General features: G+C 43.6%; 1 protein-coding gene and 1 non-coding gene across 6 annotated transcripts; one reads left to right on the forward strand and one right to left on the reverse strand.

The window, feature by feature from the left end:
• Positions 1–142: 142 nt before the first annotated feature.
• trim3b (tripartite motif containing 3b) lies at positions 143–24,883 on the forward strand. 5 transcript variants are annotated; one of them, XM_029518910.1, is made up of 18 exons: positions 143–280; positions 1,643–1,702; positions 15,133–15,308; positions 17,546–17,675; positions 18,175–18,285; positions 18,397–18,548; positions 18,835–19,015; positions 19,152–19,253; positions 19,384–19,482; positions 19,749–19,901; positions 20,140–20,518; positions 21,056–21,159; positions 21,241–21,408; positions 21,580–21,748; positions 22,335–22,376; positions 23,024–23,094; positions 23,179–23,319; positions 23,471–24,883. In XM_029518910.1, the coding sequence occupies exons 3-18, from the start codon at positions 15,163–15,165 to the stop codon at positions 23,621–23,623; spliced, it is 2,301 nt and encodes a 766-aa protein (XP_029374770.1). In that variant the 5' UTR covers positions 143–280; positions 1,643–1,702; positions 15,133–15,162; the 3' UTR covers positions 23,624–24,883. The 5 variants fall into 5 exon arrangements, with proteins under 5 accessions (XP_029374770.1, XP_029374771.1, XP_029374769.1 ...); XM_029518911.1 differs by lacking the exons at positions 143–280; positions 1,643–1,702 and adding an exon at positions 3,542–3,675; XM_029518909.1 differs by lacking the exons at positions 143–280; positions 1,643–1,702 and adding an exon at positions 11,848–12,057.
• Positions 1,061–1,132, reverse strand: trnaw-cca (transfer RNA tryptophan (anticodon CCA)). The gene has a single exon. It is a non-coding gene; the product is annotated as a tRNA-Trp (tRNA).
• Positions 24,884–25,771: the final 888 nt, after the last annotated feature.

Consider the following 25,771-nt stretch of genomic DNA (forward strand, 5'->3'; position numbering starts at 1 on the left):
TGAGAAACGGGCACGAATAGAGAAGCGAGAGAAAAGAGGTGGGGGAAACTTGGACCGACCGAAAGAGAGAGAGGGAGTCTTGCATTTTGTGTTGTGAGGAAGCATTTCAGCAGAGGAGCATGTGAGCGCAGAGAGGAGGCCAGTATCTTCAGGAGACGGAGAAAACAAAAAGGCCACTGTCACTGGACACGATTTACAGATGCAAACCTGCTCAGCAAAGCCTGAATATTGACAATCCCGGATATTTTTTTATGTGGGAACTGGCAGCTGGATCGAAAAGGTATTTTCATGAATTAACTAATTCAACACAAATGCATGATAACAGATGAGCTGTGAATTGCCCCAAGCACTGTATTTGTTTTAAGTTTTAATCTGTGCTTTTCCGTGTACTTTTGGCTTTAAAGCCAAACTGTCTACGAGAAAGAAGTCTTGTTAAAACAAAGTCCTGCTGACATTCAGGATCACACTGTGGCTGCTTCTGCTGGAAACTTAATCCAGCACAGCAGCCGTGAGTATCAGACTCTTGTAATCACATTTGAGGTTAGAAGGGAAAACCGTGAAGAATCCACTCGTGACACTGAGATGTGAACTGCATTTTTACAGTTACAGTTGTTTACAGATTACAGTTCTTCCAGAACTGCTGTGGAAAACTGTAGATTCCTCTGTAGGGCAAACATGAATGGTGGTTGGACCTGTAACTGTTTACACCCCATGTCAAGCCAAGGAGAACCTCAGCGCCTGTGTGAGGCATCACCTCCATCTTGTGTGTTTCCAGTTTTATTGCACTATTGATTTCAACTTAAAAGTTGATAAGTTTAAAGAAAGATCCTGAATCACTTTAGGAACTGTATGTCAATAAAACTAGTCTTGGGATTAAGGAAGTTAGAAAAAAAAATCCACAAATAGATTTATAAATTTAAAATTAAAGGTGCTCACAAGTTAATATGGACACTTTGAAACGCTCCGAGGAGAATATCGGTCCAAGAATTTTGGCTTTCTGAAGAAACATAAGGTCCATAACAAATGTAAATCCCGTTTGGCGACTAAATATCTAAAGTATTGACCCCGACGTGATTTGAACACGCAACCTTCTGATCTGGAGTCAGACGCGCTACCGTTGCGCCACGAGGTCATGTCCGTGCCTCGGAAAATAATAGGTGATGTACTTAAATCCGCCATCTCATGCTTCTGTCTGCCTTTCGTTGTGTGTGTCCAGATTGGCACAGCTGTGCATGGTTAACACCAACACACACCGACCTTCGCCGTTTGTGTTTCGTCGCTGTTACCAGCTTTGGTCACTTTTTACGCGCAGCTCCAAAGACTTTACGCATCGTTTGATATTCAGCAAAAAGGTGAGACCGCGGTGCTGCTTCGTCGAATCGCAGGCAGTGAAGTGGAGATTATACTTTCTAACTCCATGAAGTAAAATGTTTAGATGTTGGCGTTGAAGGTCTTTTTTTTTTATCTCAGTCAGGCGCTAGATGGCGTGATTTAACAGCGCCTGGTTGGTTTTTTGGTCCAATCTAAAGCGTCAGTCCATTTTTCAGAGCTCGTGTTCTGAAACCCAGTTGGTACAAAGCATGGAACTAAGTCATGACCCCTTTCCACATGTGTTAAATGTGTTTCTGACTGCTCTGTGCAGGAATGAAGAGGAGCTTCCAGAGAACCTAGAAACCTTCATCAGTGACCAGAAGATGGATCGGTAAGTGCACACAGCAGATCTGCGCTCTTCTGTCTGTTGATCCATCCCTGTCACATAAAGCACACTTCATCAGCCACCTTAGAGCGGTCTCTTGTTTCTCTTATTTCCGTGTTCTCACTGTCAGGGAGCAGAATAAGATTACATCCAGCCTCCCCCACACACACCAACCTGCTGAAGCAGCCAAAGCAGCGCGGCTTGATTCTCAGACTCACTAATACCCGGCTGACCACGTTCACAGGGATTACACAATCCACCAGTTAGATGGAAGTTTGCTCTCATAAGTAGCACAGCTAATGAAATATTTTTCGAGTAGAGATTTGGGGACAGAAAGCCCAGTTGTTGTTGTTGTTGTTGTTACAGTACTCTTTATTATACCATGAACATAAAACCAGGACTTAAAGGACCATTCCACTCTGTGTGATCGTCTACACAATCTCACAATCTCACTTCCTCAAAACAACAAACTACTGTTGTCCTGTATGCAGCAGGCCACTGCTTATTGTGCAGCTTTATGTTTCTGCCAATATGGGTCAATGGATGCAATGATGTGTTTTTAATCGTGGGCCTAGATGTGTTTTCTTTTTTTAACTGAGTTGAATAGATTCCTTGAGCTACTTTTTAATTTAGGCACCTTCTCACACTGATGTCATAAGTTAGGAGGTTAGTCTGGTGACCTGGAGCTTTATTATTACAATATAGAGTTATCAAGGAAACCGTGGTCCACTTACATCATCTTTTCTGCCCCAGCTGTTCCATAATAATAGTATTTACATAATGTGCGCCAATGGAGAAAGAAGAGTTTTCTTTCGTCCTCTGCAGCTGCCGTGACACCTGTAGATGCAGAATGTATAAGATGACGACAGCGGTCATTAATGCTCACGCATGAATTTACACACAGACAGTTCGTTTGTGTGCTGAGTCAAAAGCTTGTTTGTACCTGGAGGGTTTTCTAAACCTGCACAGAGACCAGATTTTGTGATTTGCAGGTCAGGGATGAGAAGATAACTGGACTGTTTCAGAGAGAGAGAGAGAGAGAGAGAGAGAGCAGCCATCTGTGTGTTCTGCTGCACTGGATGCAGTCTCCATGGCAACATGGTGCTCCCGCAGCAAAATCCTAGGAAGATGGTTTGGTCCCCACCCCCATGCGCATGCACACAAGTGCTCCACAGACACTGGAGAGGAGGATGGTGCTCATGTCTCTGCTGTCCACACACACACACACAATACAAACTCAGTAGAAAAAAAAAAAACACTGTCAGTCATCTTTGGGGAGAACTTGGAGCCTCCCTCATTTTTCTTCTGTCTCCCACTCCCTCTCCACCAATCCATGAACAATAGCATCACCCCTTTTGAAGGGCCACATTTGTCATTCTTTCCAGCCATCGTTTCCCAGCAGGCTTTGGTCATCCCTCCTGTCGACTGCCCTGCACCGGGAGCGGTAGACCTGGTTGTCTTGTCTGTTTATCACGTCTTTCACCAATTTTCTTTTTCAGCGGTTTCAGATTTTTCATACAAACACCATTTAAAAAAAAAAGAAAAAAAAAAAAAGAAGGGAAGATGAGATAGGTGAGGGCAGGAATTGAAAAATTCTCTGTCTCTTTGTTGCTACATCTCCTTCATTCTGCTCATCTGTCACACTATTGGACAATCCAGCCCCCTCCCATTTTCACACCAGCCAGTCAGCTTGTACAATCTCCCGTATCTCTTGCCTCCTAAGCGTCTCTCTCTCTTTCTCTGTCTCCCTCAGTCACTTTCTCTCCTGTTAGCACACTCACACATGCATATAAACCAGCTCCTGAACACACACACACACACACACACACACACACCCTCCCTCTTCCCGCCTGCTTCCTTTGACACTCTGCATGAGGTGCTTTTTGCTTTGGCGATGTCGGGCTTTGTGGACGGATATCACTCCCACTGGAGGAGAACGCTCTGAAACTTCCTTGCACCTCGTCTGCCAGGAGCCTGCTGTAAGTAAACCTTTTGGTATGATGCTTGCTCTCCACCACCCCCCCACCACTATCCCCACAGCCTCCTCCCCTTACTATGTGCCAGCTCTCAGTCCGTCGTCCTCCACTGTTCCCATCCCACACCTTCCTCCCTTTGGTTAGAGGGTGCCAGTCTGTCCCTTCTCTCACGCCCCCCTCCCAGTGGAGGATGCCTACACCCTGTGTTGAATAACGCTGTGCCTGTAATGGGGTTTGTGCTGCACTTAATAAGCTAAAACATTTTTGCTGCTTTGTGAGGTTGGCCTGATCATGAGGACGAGCTGCAGGTATCAGTGCTGGGTGGGTGGTTTGATGGTATACTGGTTTGAATGGAGACTGGGAGACGCTTTAAATGCAAATATGCGGTTTGATTTTGAATGTTCTTTGCAGGGATGATGCGGTTATTCAGAGTTGTGTTATTGAAGACACTTTGTATTGTACACATTATTTTAAGAAAATCTATTTTATTCAATGAGGATGAATCAATCAAATATTGGTAACATTTTTTTTTTTGGATGATGACAACCTCTTTTTTTTTTTCTTTTTTTTTTTTTAGCATTTTGTGGGTTTAACAATCTCGTCAAAACTTTGTGGATTCTAAAAATTCCATTGACAACAGTCTTAAAACAAGACTGTCTGCTATGCTAAGCATCAGTTAAGTGGATTACAGTTCTTCTTTTGTGGTGTGATACCAAACTCTACGAAGCTGAGGATGCTGGGAGCAGAGCGTTACCTTGGCCTAAAGCTTTGTGCTTTGAATAGAAGTCCAACAAGACTACAACAAAGGTATCCACTCTGGCACACATAAGAATAGAAAAGCCTGGGATGTTGAACATTTTCTGAAAGGTTGAAATAGTGGTTCAGGCGCACCTCTGCTCGCTTTGGGGCAAGTGGAGCCTGGAATGTCCAGCTGGCATGGGAGGAATGTCATGGGAGGGGAGGGGGAGTCAGGAGAGGAGTGGATGTAAACTTAACAGTGAAAAAACACAGAGTGATTAACTCAGCTTACTACTGGATGGATTTTCTGCCCCTTTTGTGGCATAATTGCCACAAACACTGCAGCAACAACATGGAGGAAACCTTTTATTTTATTAATGCATTAGAGGCATTAAGGCGTGCTGCCCTACAGCAATGTTGTTGTCATTGGTGACAGCGACAGAAAATTTCTCTTCCATGCTGCAAGGTCAAGAAGATGTTTATGCAAATGTCCTTTAATTGGTTGTGGCAAACTGCCACTCCTTTGCCACAGAAGCAAAAAAAAAAAAAAAAAGTACAGCTCAAACTCATTGGCTGAAAGTTGTAAGAAGAAGAGAACATTTTTGATTAAACTCTCAAAGCTCGAGGGGTTCCTCAGAGAGATGTAGCAGCTTTAGCTGGGAACTCTGGAAGGATCTGGTCCGGCTAATTGTTATTCCCCTCTGCTGCAGGAGCTGTGATTTCTCATTGAGTTACAATGACCTATGCCTTTTCAAACTTCCACCTTCAGCTTTTTAAAGTGACTCTGGACTGACCTACCGCTTTTTCTCCTCCGTAACGGCCACGTGGAAGTGACTGGGTTGTACTCTTTATGCTATGTCAGTTGAATCTGCATGTTTTCTGTATTTTTGATTCACTTTGTGTATTCTGCGCTTCAATTAGGGAGGACAAAATTGATGACAAAGTTGACGAAACATCAGAGACCGGATTATAACAGATTCCAAAAGCACAGTTGGCATCTGTCCCCTGTTTGGTTTTAAAATAAGTGACTCTGACACGCTTAGACATGCACACACAAACAGCATTTACGTGTGGGAGAGTGACTGAGTTCCTGTTTGTGCATTCATGTTTACCAAGGCATATTCAACTGTATTTACTTTGCACTGTGGGGGGTGGGGGGCATGTGGTGAAAGCTTAGTGCCTGAGCTGAGGGATGCAGTCATCTCATGTTGGATATATTTAGACATCCCCCCGGCGGGTCTCAGTAATAGCCCTGTCCATATTACGGCATTTCTTGACAATTGTATCTTTGGCAGTAGATACAATTGCACTAAAAGACTCCTGTTTTTTACCTGCTACAGTCCATTTCTAAAGTCAGTTCGACATTTTGTTGTCCCATTAGAGATATTTTTAATCCATTTACTTATACACCTACAGACACCTCATACATCAGAAATTATGTGATACTCTATCATTTCCTTGCCACCACATTCTTCCCATAAACCTTTTTCAGAGAGGCTTTCAATTCCAACCTTTATAGTAAAACATATATTTGTGTGTTGATGCTTCTGCTCATTATAAACTCATTATAAACATCATTGTTTATAATGAACACCAGCACTGGCAGCTTGGGTGTCTTGCACCTGAGAATGTCTGTTGTATTCAAGTCAAAGATAGACTAAAAAGTCGCTGATTGAGTGAGTCACTGATGCTCCTGTGGTCACTGTCTTCGCATTCATCCCTGAACCAGCCCTGTCTTAGTTCATTACCTGTTGAAGGACAGACACACTCTCAGATATAAGCACTGCACATTATGGATCCCAAATGATCATAAAACTGAATTCTTCTTACTGTTCATCACGCTCTTGTCAGAATCGTGGACTGTGAAAATGAAGGCTTCGGCGACTCAGCGGTAATAAACACAAATGGCTTGGTGAGCACTAAGTTGTTGAAGTCTGGCTGGATGTCCAGCAAACGTATGTGCAGTAATGTGCCTCTGGTCATTGCACTGCAGGAAGAAAGTGAATTTACAAATACATCTGCAGATAAATTCAGTTGAACACTAACCGTGATTAATGATTGTATGCTGTTCTAACGTCCACTTGTAATCAGCTTCAATCAAGCTTCTGTAATTTAAAATCAGGATTTGAATTCAACCCTAGCTGGATTCTGTGTTTCCTTCTTTCTGCAGACGTGCCACCAGTGTTGTGTGCACCTGTGTGGGCTTGCATGGTGCAGTGCGAGTTGTGTTAATATGTTGATACAGACGGTTCCTGTGACACATTCCTGCCCAGCTTGGCTCAGATCAGGGCCGCTGATAATTTTAGCTGTGCTTACATCAGGCAGGCCCGCTGCGTGCAGGACAGCAAAGAGAAGGCATACACTCGCCGGCATTTGTCACCCACTACGTCGTCCTTGCTGTAGGACTGCACATGATAAATGCGTGTGTTGTAATGTGTTAGTCAGCAGATAGGCTCCCCTGCATTTCTGCACCGCAATCACAGCAGCAATATGGCAGACTGCTGCCGAGTTCTATTGAATTTTGGATCCTCGCCTTGTCAGGCTGCGTTGCCTTATACTGGAAGGTGTTTCTGTTATTTTGTCCAACATATCCAGTTTTTTTTCCTCTTTCACGTATATGAGGTTGTCATGCAGAGCACAAATCCGTCGACCCAGATGCATGATGGACAAATTGTGGAATTTTTAATCCCCTTTAAGGAAATGAATTTCCGCCCTGTTGGGACGCACTTGGGTTTTGCATGACACCTTTTTAAAATGACCAGTAACAGGGCTGATGAAGAGACCTTTCACGTTAATGTACAGATATTCAGCTCCTTACAACTCGAGTACAGATCAGAACTCTGGGTCACGTTGCATCGTCTCTGACGTCTTTTGTGTGTGTGTGTGTGTGTGTGTGTGTGTGTGTGTGCGCGTGCCCATGAATAAGTGCATTTTCTCCCCCCTGTTGTGATCGGTGTGCTTGATTTCTGGATATTTGGCTCTAACATCAGCCACATTGTGACCTTTTTCTAAAAGCACTCAGCTGATGACAAACATCTCCGCTCCTCCACACACACAAACACACAAACAGTCTCATGGAGGGTCTCTTAAACTTCAACACACCCGAGACATCGCCGTGCTCTAGTTCCGTCGTGCCATGTGACGTGGTGTTGGCTGTTTATGTTAATATATGTTTAGCTCAGAGCGTCTATTCCCACAGTTATTTAAAGAAACAAATTATGTCAGGATCAGCTCCTCTACCCTGTGGCACATGCGAGAGAGGGAGAGGGTCGGGTTGAAGAAGAAAGAGGAAGAAAGCGTGCAGCAATTAATATTCCTTTTGAATGCATTTCACATCGACATATTTAAATATGCACTTTAAAATGTGGATTCTTATCTCTTGATTTCATCTGTGATGCTTTAAAGGGTCACATTTTAACAGACCCTGCTGAAATTCAGGTGGAAGTGTTTGATATTGTTTATTCAACAAGAGCAGAAAGAAAACACTGTGCCCCTTTTCTCTCCCCCAAATTTGTTCTAATATCGGGGTGAAGTTAGGATATTATGTGGCTGCGGCTCTGCATCATGTACACCCGAGAGATGTGAGGGACTCTGTGTCGCTCTATCCCAGCAGCTCGTGTTTCTTTTTCTCGTTGGCTCGTTGGAGTTGAGTGGCTCCTCTGATGATTTGCCTTGATGTTTTTCATGTCAAGATCCTCTTGATGAAGATCTGCTCGCAGTGGAGTGAACATGAGGGGAGATATAATGCTTTTAAGACCAACGGCAGTCACAGAAAGGAAGTTTGGCTTGTAGTTTATTTTGGTGGCGCAACAAACTTAACAAATGTTCCCATTACCTATTCAGAGGCTGTGGATACTCATCACTTTGCAGGACCTACATGCAAAATCAGCAGTAATTGTGAGAGTCTAACAATCAGTGATGTGTGTGCAGTACCTGCTTTCTGTGATCAAAGTTAACACTTGAAGTAGTTCTGTTTTTGTTTTGTTTTTTTTATGCCTCTGCAGGTCTGTTTAGTATAGATGAAAAAAGGAAGGATGTTTTTGTGAAGGAGAGCTCTTGTTAGGCAATTTACGCTGACACACCTGCTTTGCCTGAGGCCAGCTGTGTGTGTGTAATGACAGCTGGACGGCTGCCGCAGCATTGTCATTTCAACACATCAGTCAAAAGCAGATTTGCACGTAAAGGAGACCTGCATGTTCACTATGTGTTTACTATCAAGTGGAAAATGGCCTGCTGTGACTGTTGGTAGGATGTGTTGACATGCTTAGAATAACCGCGCTGATATTTTTCTTACAAAACACAAACTTTCAATTTGTTTTTTTCCACTCATGACTTTAGATGGAATCACACTGTAAACATGACGATACTGTTTGTTGTTTTGGGACGTCGGTTCACAGATAAAAGACACGACACGAACCGGAGAGTTATGTTCACGATGCGGATCGTTCTGGAGAGTTTCTGAGTCATTACTATGCTGGTCATCTGAGGATCCCTGCTCTTTTTCACAGTGTGTGTGCAGCCTGGATCACGTGCCTGCCACTGGTGTAAAGGGGATGAGAACTGATAGCTCTATATATAGAAGTATATGTATATGGAGGCCTAAGACTGGACCATGCAGGAGAAAGGAGGCTCGCTGAGCATACTAACAAGGGTCAGAGGCTGATCTATTGCACACACCATCTATTATCTGTGGCTTTGTGTTGTTTTATGTATGTCTTTAAATGCTCTGAGTGTGTGTGTGTGCATGGTGTTATGTTTGTATGTAGTATGTACAGTGAAGGAGGAAAGGAGGAGGTGAGCTATAATGTGTCTCAGACTAAAGCAGCTGACTGACTGTGCATGTGTGCGCGTGTGCGCATGTGATAGTTATCGTGTCACACCCGTAGCTGTCAGACCTTTACACCATCATCATAAAGATCTCAGGATCGTGCTCTGTTACACAATCTCGTTATTCACTGTGTGTGTGAGTGTGTTTATTTCTATCTTAGATTTTTTTTTTTTTTTCTGTATGTCCGGTTTTTGTTCTTCCTCCAGCTCCTTTTTGTCGGTTTTCCTTCTCATATTGCCTTTGAGTCTATTTCTCCTGCTCTTCTTTTCCAAGTTCACCAGTGACATCGATCACAGTGTTTTCTGGTGCAGCATACAGAGACAGGAGGATACAGCATTGTGTCTGGAGTGAAGCTCATAATACACTTGATCAAGTAAAAAAAAGAAATAAGAAGGCATCGGGTGTGCAGCAGCGAGTTTGGCCACATCACTGGCTGCGCCCTCAACCCGTCTTACTCACCTTTTCCATTACGAAACGCTTCTCGTCACAGTATCTTCTTGGATACGTTTCGGAGAATTGCTAGCACCCCTTTCATTTCTGTTATTGATCCGCCTCTTGACCCTGAGGCACAACGACGTCTTTCAGCTGTTGATTACACAATGTACAGTACACTGCTGTAGTGGGATTGTACCATTTAGTGTAACACAAGCTCTCAAAGTATTAATCAGACTTGAAACCTAGACAACAGTAGAATTGATTTTATTTAGTGCAGTGGTTCCCAGGAGGCCCATGGGTGAGCCGAGCAATCACAAAATGGGCCAACAAATCATTCACAAAACTATATTTTTGGTGAAAAGATTTTCTTTGGAATCATACAAATGTATAAATTAGTTTTTAAATGTTTAAAAATTGAATTATCTTTCTAATTTAGAACTAAAATAGCTTTTTGTCTCGTGCTGAAGGGGAACACGCTTCTTCTGCTGTTAGTTCAATCTTTAATTGTCATTAATAAAATCAAAAGTGCATTATTTGGCAAAAAAGTTGGGAACCACAGAGGTAGAGGGAAAAAAAACTCATTTTGGAAAAAATGGTGGCGTTGTATAGTGGTGTAAACCTTCTAATATGTGAAAACATTGAAATATTGAAACACTTTATTTTATGATTATAAATCGCCTTCTCCTGGATACTCCAATTATATCATCTGAATGAGCTTCTGCAGGCTCGCTGTAGCTGCCACTGGTGATTCATCCTCCTCCTGTTTAATAACTGCAGGAGTTGTATATAATGATAAAACTGTTGTTTCAGCAGAAAACACAGCACTGAAGCAATAATGCTGCGGAGCGCTTGCTGCAGGGACAACAGCCGTCTTCCTCAAAAGGCTGCCCACACCGGAGTGCTGCATTTTGTATATTGGTTTTGTCAGACACCCTCTTTCTAATTACTTACTGCGGCGCATGAAAACAAGCCGTCTGATTAGAGCGATCTATCCGCTGGAAGTATGTTTGTGGGAGTTAATTTCATTTGGAAAGAACAAACCTCAGATCTTGTAGCTGTTGTCAAGTCCGGCAGGCATTTGGCTCATTTGTTTAACAGCCAAAACTTCACCTGTTCCTACCAATGCAAGTGGAACTTGTTAGGAAGCCGCAGCGATAGAAAAGCAGATGAAATAGTGCCTCAATAATATGTATGGGTGACTGAATAAATTTGATGCGGCGAGCTACTGATATGTCAGCTCTGTCTGTGGTATTTTCATCCATTTATCCTCCACTTCCTGTGAAGCGCGGCGTGGCAGTCGGGACTGTGCGCTAAGGCCGATGGGATTTTGGAAAAGGTGTATGTGGGCGTAAAGCGAGGGAGGAGAGAGACTACTGGACTCAATCCACCCAGATTAACTGTAGATTGATGTTTCTGTCAGAAAATCATCACCTCTTGCTCCAGATTAAAGTCTGATCACTTCATAAGGACGGGATGTTTAGGAGATTGAGAGTAAAATCATCCTGTAGCGAGATATTTTACTTCAAATTTCAGTATTAAGGGTTTTTCTTAATCCCTGCATGTGTGTAATTTGATACTATAATGCTAGACAGAGAGGCATATGTTCCAAATCCTACTTTTATTTCTTCATTTATTTATTGATTTATGTATTTTAAAGGTGACATCACGCATTATATAACTCTTTGGCAGCCCTGATGTGTGTGCATGTGCGTACTTGGCTGGCTCAGATACGACGTGCTTCTTGGTAGCAGTGACCGGAGGCCAGATGATCCAACTGTTTGGATGAATGTCAGCAGTCAGCATCTGCTTTTGAACAAGCCGCGTTCAAGACACAAACCTCCACACAACATTTCACAAATCCCACAATCAGACAGCAGATTGAGATGTAATGGTGTATAAAATGCTCCTGGACTCAGGTTGTCGTCTTTCCGGCGCTGAAAGTTGGACTTTTCATGGTCGTCTTCTTCTTCTTTGTTTGGCCTTTCTGTTTCGCTCTCAACATCTCCCTCCCTCTGGCCGGCACAAATATTTGCCCCATGATGCAACCCCACTCCACAGTTTGAGTTTGTCAGCCAATCAGAGCGCAGCAGTAGGAGGATATCCAGTCAGTTCATGCTTGTAAACAACAGTGACAGTAGGAGGGACTTTCAGTTTACACTCCCCCACTGTGTCGCTGTCCCTGTTCAGCCCTTTCTCAGTTTGGCATGCGAGTTTTAAGGAAAGAGGAAAAAAAAAAAAACCAAAGAAAGGAAAAGGAAGAGTGGTCTGCACGACTGAAAGCAGAGAGGGGGAGTCGGCCTGGGAGTGTGAGTCAGGGCGTTGCACTGATTTAACACACAGCTGCCATGGAGCCCTCTCCACTGATCTGCTCCTCTAGACTGACAGTAGGTAGTCTCCGTGTCACATCTTTGTGTGTTTGTCCTCATCTTCATGCAGCACATGTGTGCATGTATGACCGACGGTCTCAGCTCAGCTCTCACATAGGGCACTTGTGTTCGTTTGTACGAGCTATCAGCTCGTATCTATCGTAGCTGTACAGGTGCATGACAGTACGCACAGAGCAGATAGGCTGATACTTTTACTATATTTACTCCCCTCCAGAATAAACTCTCTCTCTCTCCCTCTCTCTGTGTCTCTTTTCCTCGGCCTCCTGTTGAACTGAGAAGAAGGACGATTAATTTCCTGTCTTGCCTGCTCCACTTTTCCATGTGTGTGTTATAAGAGGTACACATGAGCCGGGAGGATCTTGTTTTACAGGGAAGCAACGGCAGAGGTTTCGCTGCCAAATGAGACAAAGACAGTTACTCTGTGTGCTGTTAAGCCAGCAATGAACGGGCTCTTTGCGTATAAACTCCACGGGTGCTAGCTTTGTGTCGCACGCAAACCACTTTAAAAAAAAAAACAAAAAAACACAAGCACTCACTCACTTAGTCACAGTTGCAGAGATTTTGGGAAATTACTGAAGCAAAGGTCACAGGCAACATTACTGCTGTTATCATTGCATGTATAGTTTTCAGGATAGTTATGCACCTTTTGATTTGATTGATTTCATTAGTTTATAGTTCCCTGCAGGATGTGTCCAGGAAGCAGTCCTGCCCGGCTTGGCTTTATCCGACGCTGTTGCTTATCACTGCAGCAGCTACATTCTGAATCTGCACGTCTGCGCTGACGTAGCCAAGCCTGCCAGTTAACTGCTGGTCATGGTTCCTTTAAAGCTTCACAACTGAGCATTGTGGCCCAGTTAAGGGTTGAAAAAAGCATGAATTATTTTGGGACAGCAGTCTGCTGAATACATATACATAATTCATATGCATGCAGGAGTCTCACATGTGTTGTTGTTGCACCATGTGTGGATTTTATGTTTTCAGAGTAAAGAACCTACAAAAGCTTCATAAACACCTTTATATGTCCTTCATGCATCAGCCAGACATTTTTTTTTGTCCCACTGTAAAGAACTCTTATTTTACAACTTTATTTGTATTTATAGTCATATTTTATTGCTGTCAACCCAACGAAGGTATACCTTCAAATATAATTGGATCTCTTCAGCAGTCCTAAGACTTCTGCTCCTATTTTAGTTTCTCTGACATTGCTTCCTCGTCTGCCCACTAATACATGTGTCTAAATTTGGAATCGCGTCATTACAGAAAGATATTAGTATCAGTGTGTTCTAGTACAGACAGAGTAGCAGGGAAGTGTACATAACATCCTGGGGTTGATCGCTCTTGAATTCTCCGTTATGTCGAGAGATCTTCAAGTTTCTTTTCATCAGAGACAACCAGATACTCCTGAAGTGATGTTTTTTGATGCAGAATTTCTTGAGAACAATTTAGAATATTTAGCCACTTCTCATTCCCCCCAGACTCCGTGTTTCTCCGTAAGCAGTAAATTGCGACCTTTAACTTCACTATGTTTCATTGGATACTCTTCACATATTGGGAAGATACCGCCTCGCTCTTACTCACCCTGAATGTGTGTATCCTGCGTGTGTGTGTGTGTGTGTGTGTGTGTGTGGGGGACACGGGGGATTGAATGCTGTGTTAGATCCAGCCGTGACAGATGCATGGACAGGGTGAGAGTCTGATGGGGGACACAAGTTTGTGCGTCTTTGCAGTTGTTTGTGTTCAGAACTACTGTATATCTTCAGGCCAGGCCATGTTTCTTTTACAGGCACGCTGCGACTCAGTCACCCTTCCTACATTTATGAGTATGAGTGCATGTCTGTATCTGAAACCTGAATAATACATGTGTTGACCTACTGAAGAAGTATGGCAGGACTACATTACAACCAGTGAGCATCGCAGAGATAAAGATGGCGTAGTGTTAGTAGTGTTAATTAAAGGTGCAAATTGAAGCTTCAGGTCATGTAAGACTGCCTTCTAAGAAAGAAACGCGGTTGTTGGCTTTCGTCATCTCCCTCCCCCCAAAAAAAAGTCACATTGTAAATGGCATTGCATTATTCAGTTTGGTTTCTTCCTAGTTAACAGCAATTCCTTCACATTTTCTATTCACACACTGACTTCATGTTAGCAAAGGGAAATGTTGCTCAATAGCATCTTTCACATACTGCTGTAAATTTCACGCCATGTGTTAGAGCCTGCGCTGATGATTGTGAAAGTGGGCCGTGTAGGAGACGGTGCCGCTGTGCGTTGCTGGGCAGAACATCTATACCTTACAGCTGTAATTCCATAATGGATGAGATTATGTAATGAGCTCCTCAGTTTTGCCACTGTTAGTCATGACTAAACTGTTGTTTGGTGTGTGCATTTGAAAACAAAATTTAATTTTGTTTAAAAAAAGTGTCGGTATCCACAAGAACATATATTTATGTTTTTAAGAGGCTCCTCTGTCTGGAGCTCTAGTAACGATAAGACATTGAGGCCAATAAGGAGAAAGACTCTCTTCTGATTGGCTGACTGTTTTCGTAGCGTTTGTTTAGTAAAATATAGCTGGGGGGGGGGTAATCTTGAGACATCACCAAAACATTTTTGACCTTTAGACAAAAAAAACAAAAAAAAAATATACATCATCTGTAATCCAACTCCAGACAAAACGCTGCCAGGTCTTGTTTTAATGAAGTCTTGTGGATCTGTAAATAAAAGATTTCTCTTTCACTCCAGATTGAACTCGTTGTTCAGTTACAGACTTTAGCCTCCTTTATTTTCCTGCTTTGGTGACAGCTGAGACATTAATCAGCCCGGCCCGGCCCACAGGCGCTCAGGTTAGTCTACCACGGACCCAGACTGGTGCGTGATGTGCCTGTTTCACACAGCTCTCTTTCAGATGGTATTTTGTCTGGTATTAGCCTAGAAACAACAACACAACAATGGAGACATTTTTATACTAATCAAGGAATTAATCAGCTTTGTTCAGTTTGGCTCCTGGTGCCTCCCGTGAGAAGTTTGTTGAGCTTCAGGCGCCTTGAAAGTGACACGCTTTTTTCCTTTGTCCCTCTCCAGGCTATCTGCTGTCGCTGGCCGTAGCTTTAAATGTCCTCTGCCATGGCCAAACATGAGGCTGGGAGTACCAGCCCTGTGGTGCGTCAGATAGACAAGCAGTTTCTGGTCTGCAGCATCTGTCTGGATCACTACCGCAACCCCAAGGTCCTGCCCTGCCTGCACACCTTCTGCGAAAGGTAACCAACACTCACTGGTCTCTGCCTCCATGAACACTGGCGTTCATTGAGGCCTTAATTGCCCTTAATCCCCTCGAGCTGAAGCCTGACACACACTCGAGTCTCTGCTCACCACTGATCACATGTGGAGCTTTTTGTGGCAGTACAACACAATCTTTACTGTACCTATTTCAGGACCCACTTAGCACCTTATTACTGAAGAATTCTTGTCATGTTTGCGTGTCCCGTAATAGAAGAACCTTCTCTGTTGCAAATCCCTTCCCACAATGAAAGAGCTGAGAGCCCCTCTCCTCACCAACTCCACCGGAGTGAGCGCATTCCTTCGCTGCACGGACCGCCGGGGACCGCGGTCGCACAAAAAGCCCCATTGTTGGGAGATACATTTACAATAGTTGAATTTGCTGCTGCATAGAAAGACGACTCTCCCTTGGGCGATACTTACTCTGGCCTTTTCGTGTCGAGCCAAGCAGAGGAGGCTTTTGGGAAAGTCCTGTGGGTCAGGGCGGGAGGATGGAGAATGCAGGGAGGGGCATGGTTTTCAGATAACAAGGGTTACGTTTCAAACTGGTTTACTCCTAAACCTGTGATCAAAGAATTATTTATGGAATAGTTTTGAAGAGCCACACAAAGTAGGGGATAAATCCCTTTTTCCAAGCAGGGAAAGGGGTATTTGCCCACCAGAGAGAAAGTTTAATCCCTGGTTTAACTGGGTGGCACGTGATCTGAAGCCCTGCTGAGGTGAACAGATTTTTGTCTGGAACTATACGTGATGTAGCCAGAAAGGTGTTTTAATGCTGTACAGCTGTAGGGGTTTTAGGGCTGAGGGGTTCCTGTCGGTGCTCGGTATGGTCTGGTACCACACTAATATCCTGCCTCTTTTCCTCTGCCAGTCATTATCAGTCGACATGCAGCTAAACTTAAAACACATCAGCTCATGAATCTATTCAGAGCTCAGGATCATTTCCCCCTCAGGTAACCATTTCAGATTAAGCTGAAATAAATCACATGTTCCCACAAAAGGGCCATGTGGTTTCTTTTGCTCATTCTAACGACTGTTGGGTGTTGCTCCCCTAGTACAAGAAAGAGTCAATTAATCACTTAGTCAGATTTTTCTATTTGCTTTCCTGTTTTGTTTTTTTTTTTCTTTTTGTTTTATTGCAAATAAATATTTATTGGGGCAAAATATTCATTTTCAAAACACGGGCACAAAATCTTGAAGCGGCAGTTCATTTCTTGTCTGATAATTAAGAGGGTTCAGGTAACTTCAACAGCTTAATCATCCGAGGAAGGGGGGGGGGGGGGGGGGGGGGGAAGAGTCATTAGTTCACCACTGACTGTTTTAGCCCGTGTTTGCCAGTGTGCGTGAGCATTGTGTTATTGTGGTGTTGACAGGGTGATAGGAGGACCAAGACTTTTGTTAAAGCTCTCAAAAAGCTCAGAATGAACTTAACCAAAGCCGCGTGTGTTAAATTCATAAACAAAACGGGCAGGTGTTTGTATGCAGACAATGACCTCAGGTTTTGTTGAAGCAGTAAACAGAGCGTCAGTGATCACAGAAGCTAAAGAGTGGAGCTTCATGTGGGGGGTGGGGGCTGGGGGCTGGGGGGAATCTGCATATTGCATCTGATTTTCGCTGACTGCTGCTTAAATTCAGGTTTGAAGGTGTCTAATGTTAAACTGATTGGCTTCGAGGGGGAAACTGAAGCTGAGCAGCCTCAGTCTTTAGGGGCTGGTGGGGTGGATGTTTGGCTGCTGCCTGAACGAGGCTTAACGTGCCCTTTCTCTCACACACACACACACACACACACACACACACACACACACACACACACACACACACACACACACACACACACACACACACACACAAACATACAAACATACAGGCCACACACATACTATATATTCTCCCTGAAGTCTTTTGTCTCTCTGCATCTCCGTCGGGTGGATTGATTTGGCAGAAATTCACTTGCACAAAAACAAATAGTGGGTTTTTTCCTCCTGAAGCCATGGCTTCTATTCTGTCGACTCGGATTTACACTTTCCCCAATTTGTTGTGACAGCAGCGTTCAGGCGCTGCCTCTCAATTTCGGGGATAAGGTGACAGCTCTCACGCTCTAGTGTCGTCCTCTCACTCTCTCTTTGTGTATTGGTGAATTGAATACGACTGATAATTATTCGCAGATCAGGTTTGGGTCACCCTGATTTTTTTCTTCATGTGTCTACTCCCTCCTCAGCTGTCTCCAGAACTACATTCCCCCAGAGTCTCTGACGCTCTCGTGTCCGGTGTGTCGGCAAACGTCCATCTTGCCAGAGAAAGGAGTCTGCGCTCTACAGAACAACTTCTTTATCACTAATCTCATGGAGGTGTGACTCCTAAACCTTTTTTTCACTTCATGTCTGACACATTAGCCCAACAGGATTTTCAAGCACAGAACTTACAACAAAAAAAAAAGAAAAGGCTTTTGAGGTCAACAACAAGGTAAAGATGATTAAAGATTATTAAGGAATAGTAACAGGCGGTTTGGAGCCAGGGGGCCTGTGTGTGTTCCTGATGCTGTTTTTGTGAGAACCACTCCTTGTGTTAAACAAAGGGAGGACATTTTTTCAGACTGATGTCATTCTGGACAGTCCTTGCTTCTTCACTGGGCCCTTTTTAGGATTTGTTTGCCAGTGTCCCCGCTTCACTTCTAACTGGAGACTCTTGTTTGCTGACTTTTTCTGTCTTCTTGCTCCCAGTCAAATAAAAGAGGCACTATCCCGCCAAAATACCTAAGAAACAACACAATACCACTTAACCTGGCTCATTAAAACATAACATAATGAAGGTTGAAATGTTTGGGTTTTTTTTATTTTTTTTGAGCAGGTCCTTCAAAGAGACCCAGAGTGCTCGCGGCCAGAGGCCTGCAGTGTCCTGGAGTCAGTCAGTGCTGCTGTAGCAGGGAAACCCCTCTGCTGCCCGAACCATGAGGGGAAGGTGGGAAGATCCCGGCTCAGGCCGTGTTGTTTTGAGCAGCGATTGAAATGCACTTGGCTATCAAGATTCCTGGCTATGGCCTGTTTTTACTGAGTTTGTCTCCCTCTGCAGGTGATGGAGTTTTACTGTGAGTCATGTGAGACGGCCATGTGTTTGGACTGCACAGAGGGTGAGCACCGGGAACACGTGACCGTTCCTCTGCGGGACGTCGTGGAGCAACACAAAGCTGCACTGAAGACACAGCTGGACGCAATACACAGCAGGTGGGGCCTGGATGCCCTGATAGGGCTCTCAGATTCAGGTGTTTAGCAGTATAAGCATTTGGCCCAGATCTACCATCACACACCACCTGTTCTGTGCTGATAACTGAAGCTCATTTTTTATTCAGAGCCGAGCAAAGAATGAGGTTTTTGTAGCTTCATATTTTCTTATCCACCTGATAAACTTTAAATATTTGACATCATTTCAGTAAGGATGTATTATCATGCTCATTAAATACGATTTTTGGGTGATGTGGGTTTCACATTGGGTGACGGTGTGATCCTACAGGCTCCCCCAGCTGACAGCAGCCATCGAACTGGTGAGTGAGATTTCTCGCCAGCTGAACGACAGGAAGATTGAAGCGATAGCAGAGATTACCAGTACGTTCGAAGAGCTGGAGAAGGCACTGCATCAGCGCAAGTCGGCGCTCATCACAGACCTGGAGAGTATCTGCAGCGCCAAGCAGAAGGTTGGCTCACCTCATATTCAACACGTGCAACTTTTTTTTTTTTTTCCTTTGTATTTTCACTCGCTTCGACTCATCTCAAAATGTAACTGGAATCTGTTCTCATCACTTTGTTTCTCTTTGCTACACCTGATTGCAGGTCCTGCAGGCTCAGCTGTCATCTCTCCTGCAGGGGAAGGAACACATCCAGAGCAGCTGCAGCTTCACAGAGCAGGCTCTCAGCCACGGGAGTGCGACCGAGGTGGGCCGACAGACTGTGATTTCGAACAGTTTCTGACCCGTGTGGTGATCTGCCATCAAATGTAATGCAGAATGTCAGCTGTTCTGAAAAATGCTGCCTTTGAAGGCAATCGTGTCTCTTGCAAGTGTAGGTGCTGCTGGTTCAGAAGCAGATGAGCGAGCGGGTCACAGCGCTGGCCCGACACGATTTTCCAGAGAGACCACATCAGAATGCACACCTGGACTGCCAGGTATCTGCTGTATTATTACCATCTGACCAAGCAGGGGCAGCTTTTTCTTTCTTTAACATGCTGTTCCTTTGAGGATGTGACACTTCTTGCTGATGATGTTGATGCTATATGCATCCTGCACACACAAGAGTCCCATGAACTTCCCTTTGTTGTTGCATTTATGGTCATCTGCTGGATTAACCTTTCCTTTCCTTTTATCTCTGGTTTGTTCTTCTCCAACCGTAGAACAAAAGTGATTCTTTAATGGAAAATATTTTGTGCTGCAGGTGGAGACTGAAGGTCTGCGGCGCTCCATCCAAAACCTGGGCTTTCTCCTCACCACGGCTGCTGTAGCTCACACCTCCGTCGCCACAGGGGAGGGCCTCCGCCACGCAGCAACCGGACAGCACCACACCGTTACTGTCACAACTAAAGATAAAGTACTGTCCTCGCTTTATTCAGCCTCACTGCACATAAAGAGTGAATCATTAAGCTTCAAAGTTTCTCCTGCTTTCACTCAGTAGTCAATTATTTCATGATGGCAAGAAACTAATTAGGGTTATTATTATTATGAATACTAAAAACAAAGTCTTTAAGGGGCTTGTAAAGTGTCTGCATGCACATATGGTTGATTCATAATTTGTGCTCTGAAAGTGAATGATTGACCTGCGTCTACAGGATGGGGAGCTGGTGCGGACGGGAAATGCTGTTTTAAAAGCAGAGATAACGTCTGTCGATGGGAGCCGGGCTGCAGACACAGAGATAACGGACAATAAGAACGGGACGTATGAGGTGGGCTACACGTTACGCTCAGAGGGGGAGTACTCCTTCGCTCTGTTGCTGTACGGCCAGCCGATACGTGGCAGCCCCTTCCGCCTGCGGGCGGTGAAGCCCTCAGATGTGCCGCAGTCTCCGGATGACGTGAAGAGGAGGGTGAAGTCTCCCAGCGGGACAGGAGGCCACATACGGCAGAAAGCGGTGCGGCGGCCCTCCAGCATGTACAGCACCACCAAGAAAAAGGAGAACCCCATTGAGGATGAGCTCATCTACAGAGTGGGTAAGACAGACGACCGAGGAAAGGATGTAGAGAAACACCAAAACATCTTGTGTCTGTAGCTTTGAATGTTTCATCTTATAAGCAGATCAGGAACTTTACTGTAAACTTAACTCTAAACTATAAAACAAGTTTTTAAATTGGCACAGTCGTCCATGAAGGCCATTCAGACTTAAGCTCCGCCTGCTGGGACCTGACAGAACATCTATCACAGAAAACACTGTCAACAGGCCACACCCAGAAAGCCAGCAAACATGGATTTTGTGTAAATGATCATTTAATGTTGGTGGTTGTGTTTTGGCATTAGTGTGTAATAATACATAGTTTAATAATATCACATTGAAAGTTAAATAAGTTTAATACTCTCATTGTGGTGGAGAAACTGGCTCAGGCAGGTTTTCAAGTCTTTGCAAGTTCACTTTTAAACTTAACTGACACGAAGAACTGGTATGAGCCTGTGAGGAAAAATGTGACACACTGAAACTAAATTAAAAATATCAAATGGCACGTCCAACTGGTGTGTAATTATCTTTCTGTCAGGTTCCCGGGGCAGAGAGAGAGGGGAGTTCACCAATCTACAGGGAATCTCCGCCTCTAGTAATGGCAGAGTGGTGGTGGCTGACAGCAACAACCAGTGCATACAGGTCAGGCAGACACAGACAGGAAGATGGATGTTAAGCTAAGTGTAGCATTATACGGTCACGTGTAACGAAACCTGATTACAGGTGTTCTCCAACGATGGGCAGTTCAAGATGCGCTTTGGGGTCAGAGGTCGGTCCCCAGGGCAGCTGCAAAGACCGACAGGCGTCACTGTGGACATGAACGGCGACATTGTAGTGGCTGATTACGACAATCGATGGGTCAGCATCTTCTCCTCTGATGGCAAATTCAAGGTGAGTCCTCAGAGCTTACACTGGATAAACGCCACTGAGGGCGTTTTTCATTAACTGTTTACTTATTTAAGACGCCTCCTCGGCCCTTCTCAGCGTTAAAGGAAAGGAAAACAAACTACGGTGTAGAAATCCTTACTTGGTAATATCTTTTTTTGTCGTCCGTCCTCTCAGAATAAGATCGGCGCAGGCCGCCTCATGGGTCCTAAAGGCGTGGCTGTGGATAAAAACGGACACATCATCACTGTGGACAACAAGGCCTGCTGCGTCTTCATCTTTCAGTCCAACGGGAAGCTTGTGACTAAGTTTGGAGGCAGGGGGACGTCAGACAGACAGTTCGCAGGTGAGAAGGAAGCATTAATATGTCAGGTCTATCAGCTTTTCAAAGTAAATCGGTCATTATAAATGAATTTGACGCAAATTTAATAATGAATACTGTAAATATTATTTTGGATTTCGAAAGAGCTTCGCAGCTTTCACTTTAATGAGTGCTATTTTTTATATTTAGAAACTCATTATGAGCACAGAGGTCCAGTTTAGGAAGATATTAGCTGTGCCTATGTGGGCACGAAAGTAGAAAGTATTTTCAGTAAGGCAGCAGCTTTGGTGTGATAAATCTCCCCTGCTCAGAAGATTCTCGATCTAACTGTTCAGTTCTCCACTCGTTTCTTTGTGTACACTTACCAGTTTGTGCTTTTCTTGTATTTCCACATTTACGCTGATGTGTAACATTTATGCCATCCTCTTTTAAAAACGCAAGTTCGTGTATACTTGTAGGCAAAAGCCCCAGGCAACGCAATGACGCCTCTGCTCCCCCAAAAAGCTGTGCCCGTGCTGACCACCCTACTCTTCTTCTTTGCTTATCCTTCGTCTCTGACTACCTATTTTTTTTTCTTTCTTTCTGTTCTTCCTCTTGTTTTCCGATTCAGAAAAACTTGGCCCAAACGTAAATAAATCTGGCTCAGTTTTCAGTAAGTACTAAGTGTGGCCTTGCTCCAACCTTTAATCCCACAGTGCAGTGCCCTCTGTCTAACCCGACTCCCTGATTATGTGTCTCACCTTTTTGAAAACGCAAAGATTGTTGACACGCTGTTGGATGACGCTGTGCCTGTATGATTCTGATCAAACGTACCAGTACATGCCATTGTAATAATCACTGCTATTACAATAATGAGCATTTTTGTCACATGCATTGTGTTTCTTTGTGTAAATGGCCATGAAACGATCAGTGTGTATGATTCTCTGACTCCAGTTCAAACTAACCGATGTTCCCTGTTTGCTTATAAGACGATCGGTGTTGTGAGCCGCACAACTCAGCCAGTGTCCAGAACTTTGAGCCTCTCAATCTAATTTGATGTTGATGTTTCACGTCTGCTTTGACACAAAAACAAGATAATAATCGTGTAACTCACCTTGAAGCATCTAATGCATGAATAAATTCCAGCAGACTCCTCCAAGCAGATCAGTACAGCCAATCCTTTGATTAAACTGGATAATTTAATCGCAACTGTAGGCACAGCTGCCACAAATTCATCTAGACGGCCTACTTATCGTAAAATGAGGGATTTAAACTCCACGAATCAGCTCCAACTACATCATGTTCTCTCTCTTCATCCAGGTCCACACTTTGTTGCAGTTAACAACAAGAATGAAATTATTGTAACAGATTTTCACAATCACTCAGTGAAGGTAAGAGGTCCCGCCTTTGTTGGCAGTTTTTTTTTTTTTTTTTAACCAAACGTGGTCTTGACATTTATTCGTTTCCTGTTGCAGGTGTACAGTGCAGACGGGGAGTTCCTGTTCAAATTTGGCTCCCATGGTGAAGGCAATGGCCAGTTCAATGCTCCCACTGGTGTGGCTGTGGACTCCAATGGAAACATCATTGTTGCAGACTGGGGGAACAGCAGAATACAGGTGAGACAGGCTGTTTTCTGCCTCAGGTTCAGTCTCTGACGTGGAATTTTCACATTATCAATTCAGCACCAGTAAACTGAACACCAACCTGAAATCTGCAGATCTCTCGCTAAAAAATACGCGGCAAAACGTCTGCGTCTCTCTGTTTCAGGTGTTTGACAGCACAGGCTCTTTCTTATCCTACATTAACACCTCAGCGGACCCCCTGTACGGCCCCCAGGGCCTCGCCCTCACCTCAGACGGACACGTGGCTGTGGCTGACTCCGGCAACCACTGCTTTAAGGTTTACAGGTATCTGCAGTAATCTGAGGGACGACACAACTCCAAGTTCAGACTAGTTCAGACGAGTTAATGTCTCAGTCTGCTTGTGGCTCCAGGGTGCACAAACTCACCTTCATTTTGTTTGCAGATAAATTACAAAACCTAATATTCAGAGAAAGTGTTTACATGAAAAAGCTGAAATCCCTGAATTCAAGTGTAATTAAATATCGTTAAAGATAAAACAGATCGCACAAATTATAACCTTTGTGGGAAGTGAAAAATTCAGAACACAATCCTGTTATGTACGACTAATGGAGCATCCATTGTGAGATATCGGTTATGATTTATTAACGTGAAACAGCCAAACGTCAGAAATGTTGACCACGTGAGGGGAGGATGTGGAACACAGTGTTTCAGCTTTGCGTTTTTCAACAAACCTGACGGTCTGACGTTGGTGATACACAGCATTTTTTTTTTTTTTGGGGGGGGGCAACAAATCCCAGCGAAGCAACCAGCAAACAGTGAGGCACAGAAATAGGAAGTCCACTGCCTTTTTGGCACTTTGTGGCTAAAGTAACAAAGTAACTATCACCAATATGCAATTTTCTTTTTTCCTCCACTGTTGTTGTTTTGGTACCCAAAGACAAACATCAGGAAGCACAATAGTTAACAGGATGAAAAGGTTTAAACTTTAACTCCTGTCACTTCCCCATCTATAACCCCAAAAGAAATTTCTTTCTTGCACTTTTGCGTATTCTAAGCCACAACCTGATGTTGTACATATTCACATTTGGGTGTGTAAATAAATAAATATATACATGCATATATTTCCGTATATATGTATGTATATGTGTGGATTTGATGTCCATGTTCTTTCACTATATAGCCTACTTATTACAGCACTAAACGAATCAAGGATTTCAACACTGGCGTACATACTGATACAGTAGGAGGTCATGCCAAGTCGTAGCCAACTGAATAACATAAATGGAACAACGTTGTATGCACATTGTTTGCTGTATTTTGTTTTTTGCAAAGGATTTAATTTATTTTTCATTTTCTTTTCTACATAATTTGTTCTACAAATTATTTTTCTAATTGGTGAGTTTGAACTGTCTCCTCTTTGCCAAACGTCGTTGTACATAAGCCTTGTAACTCGTAGCACTGAAAAGCTCTCTCGTTTGCCTCCTTTTCCACAACAAGCTCACATCCAGTTAAACGCAGTAACTTCTCCCTCGCCAAAAAAAAAAAAAAAAAATTATAAATCGTATTGTTGTAAGTTGTTGTTGAACATTGCAAAAAATACAATTATTAAGAGTTATATAGTTTGCAAGAGTAATATATGCCTCTGTGTATAGTAATCATTTAACATAATCAGAAAGTGTACTGTATATTACAATCATTCTTGTTGCAGCTCACAAGCACCTTCATCATGACTTTGCCGCTGGTTGCATTCATTTGCTTTGTGGTTCAGCGTTTTAGGTTTTCTCTGTTCGCTCCCAGAGAAACACAACACCAGCCGACACCAGGAAGTTTCCTAAACTGACGACAGACTTAGTTGAATTCCCTTATTTATTTTCACCATCTCTGCCCTGTACTGATCACTGACCTGCTCATAACTGTGTGAAATAAAGGAAGCACATGCAAATTTAAAACTACAACAGCCATCTTGTGTTGCCGACTGTAAACTACAAGAGGCCAGTCTTAGAAATAATCACTATGTAACCATGGCAAAGGTATGATTGTAAATATTAAAGAATAACACTGCAAACTATTGTGCAGATTTGTCTTGTATAACCAGAGTTTTTGGGAGCGGGCTGAACATTTATATATTTTTTTTGGGTACATTGGAAAACAGCATATTCATGACTTCTTTTGTGTCCTTTTAGAGGAGACAGTCTTGGCTGCTGGCAAGCCTTTTTCTGCTCCCTAGTGGCTGCTAGAAAATTATCAAATTAGCCGCAAACATTTTCATTGCTTTACTTCCCAAAAATAGGATTTTGCTGAAAATATAATTCCAGTGAAAATTTTCCATCTACTTCACCGGAGGAGAAACACTATCTACTTTTATGGGACTAAGTGAGTCACAGCAGGCATTACAGTGGATAGTGTGGTATCCTTCGCAGCCATTACAATGTGTGCTGATGATGGTCAAACTGTTTGGCAACCAAACGCAGCAGGGCCCCAGTGA

Source organism: Echeneis naucrates, chromosome 14, assembly GCF_900963305.1.
Source record: "Echeneis naucrates chromosome 14, fEcheNa1.1, whole genome shotgun sequence".
NCBI lineage: Eukaryota > Metazoa > Chordata > Actinopteri > Carangiformes > Echeneidae > Echeneis > Echeneis naucrates.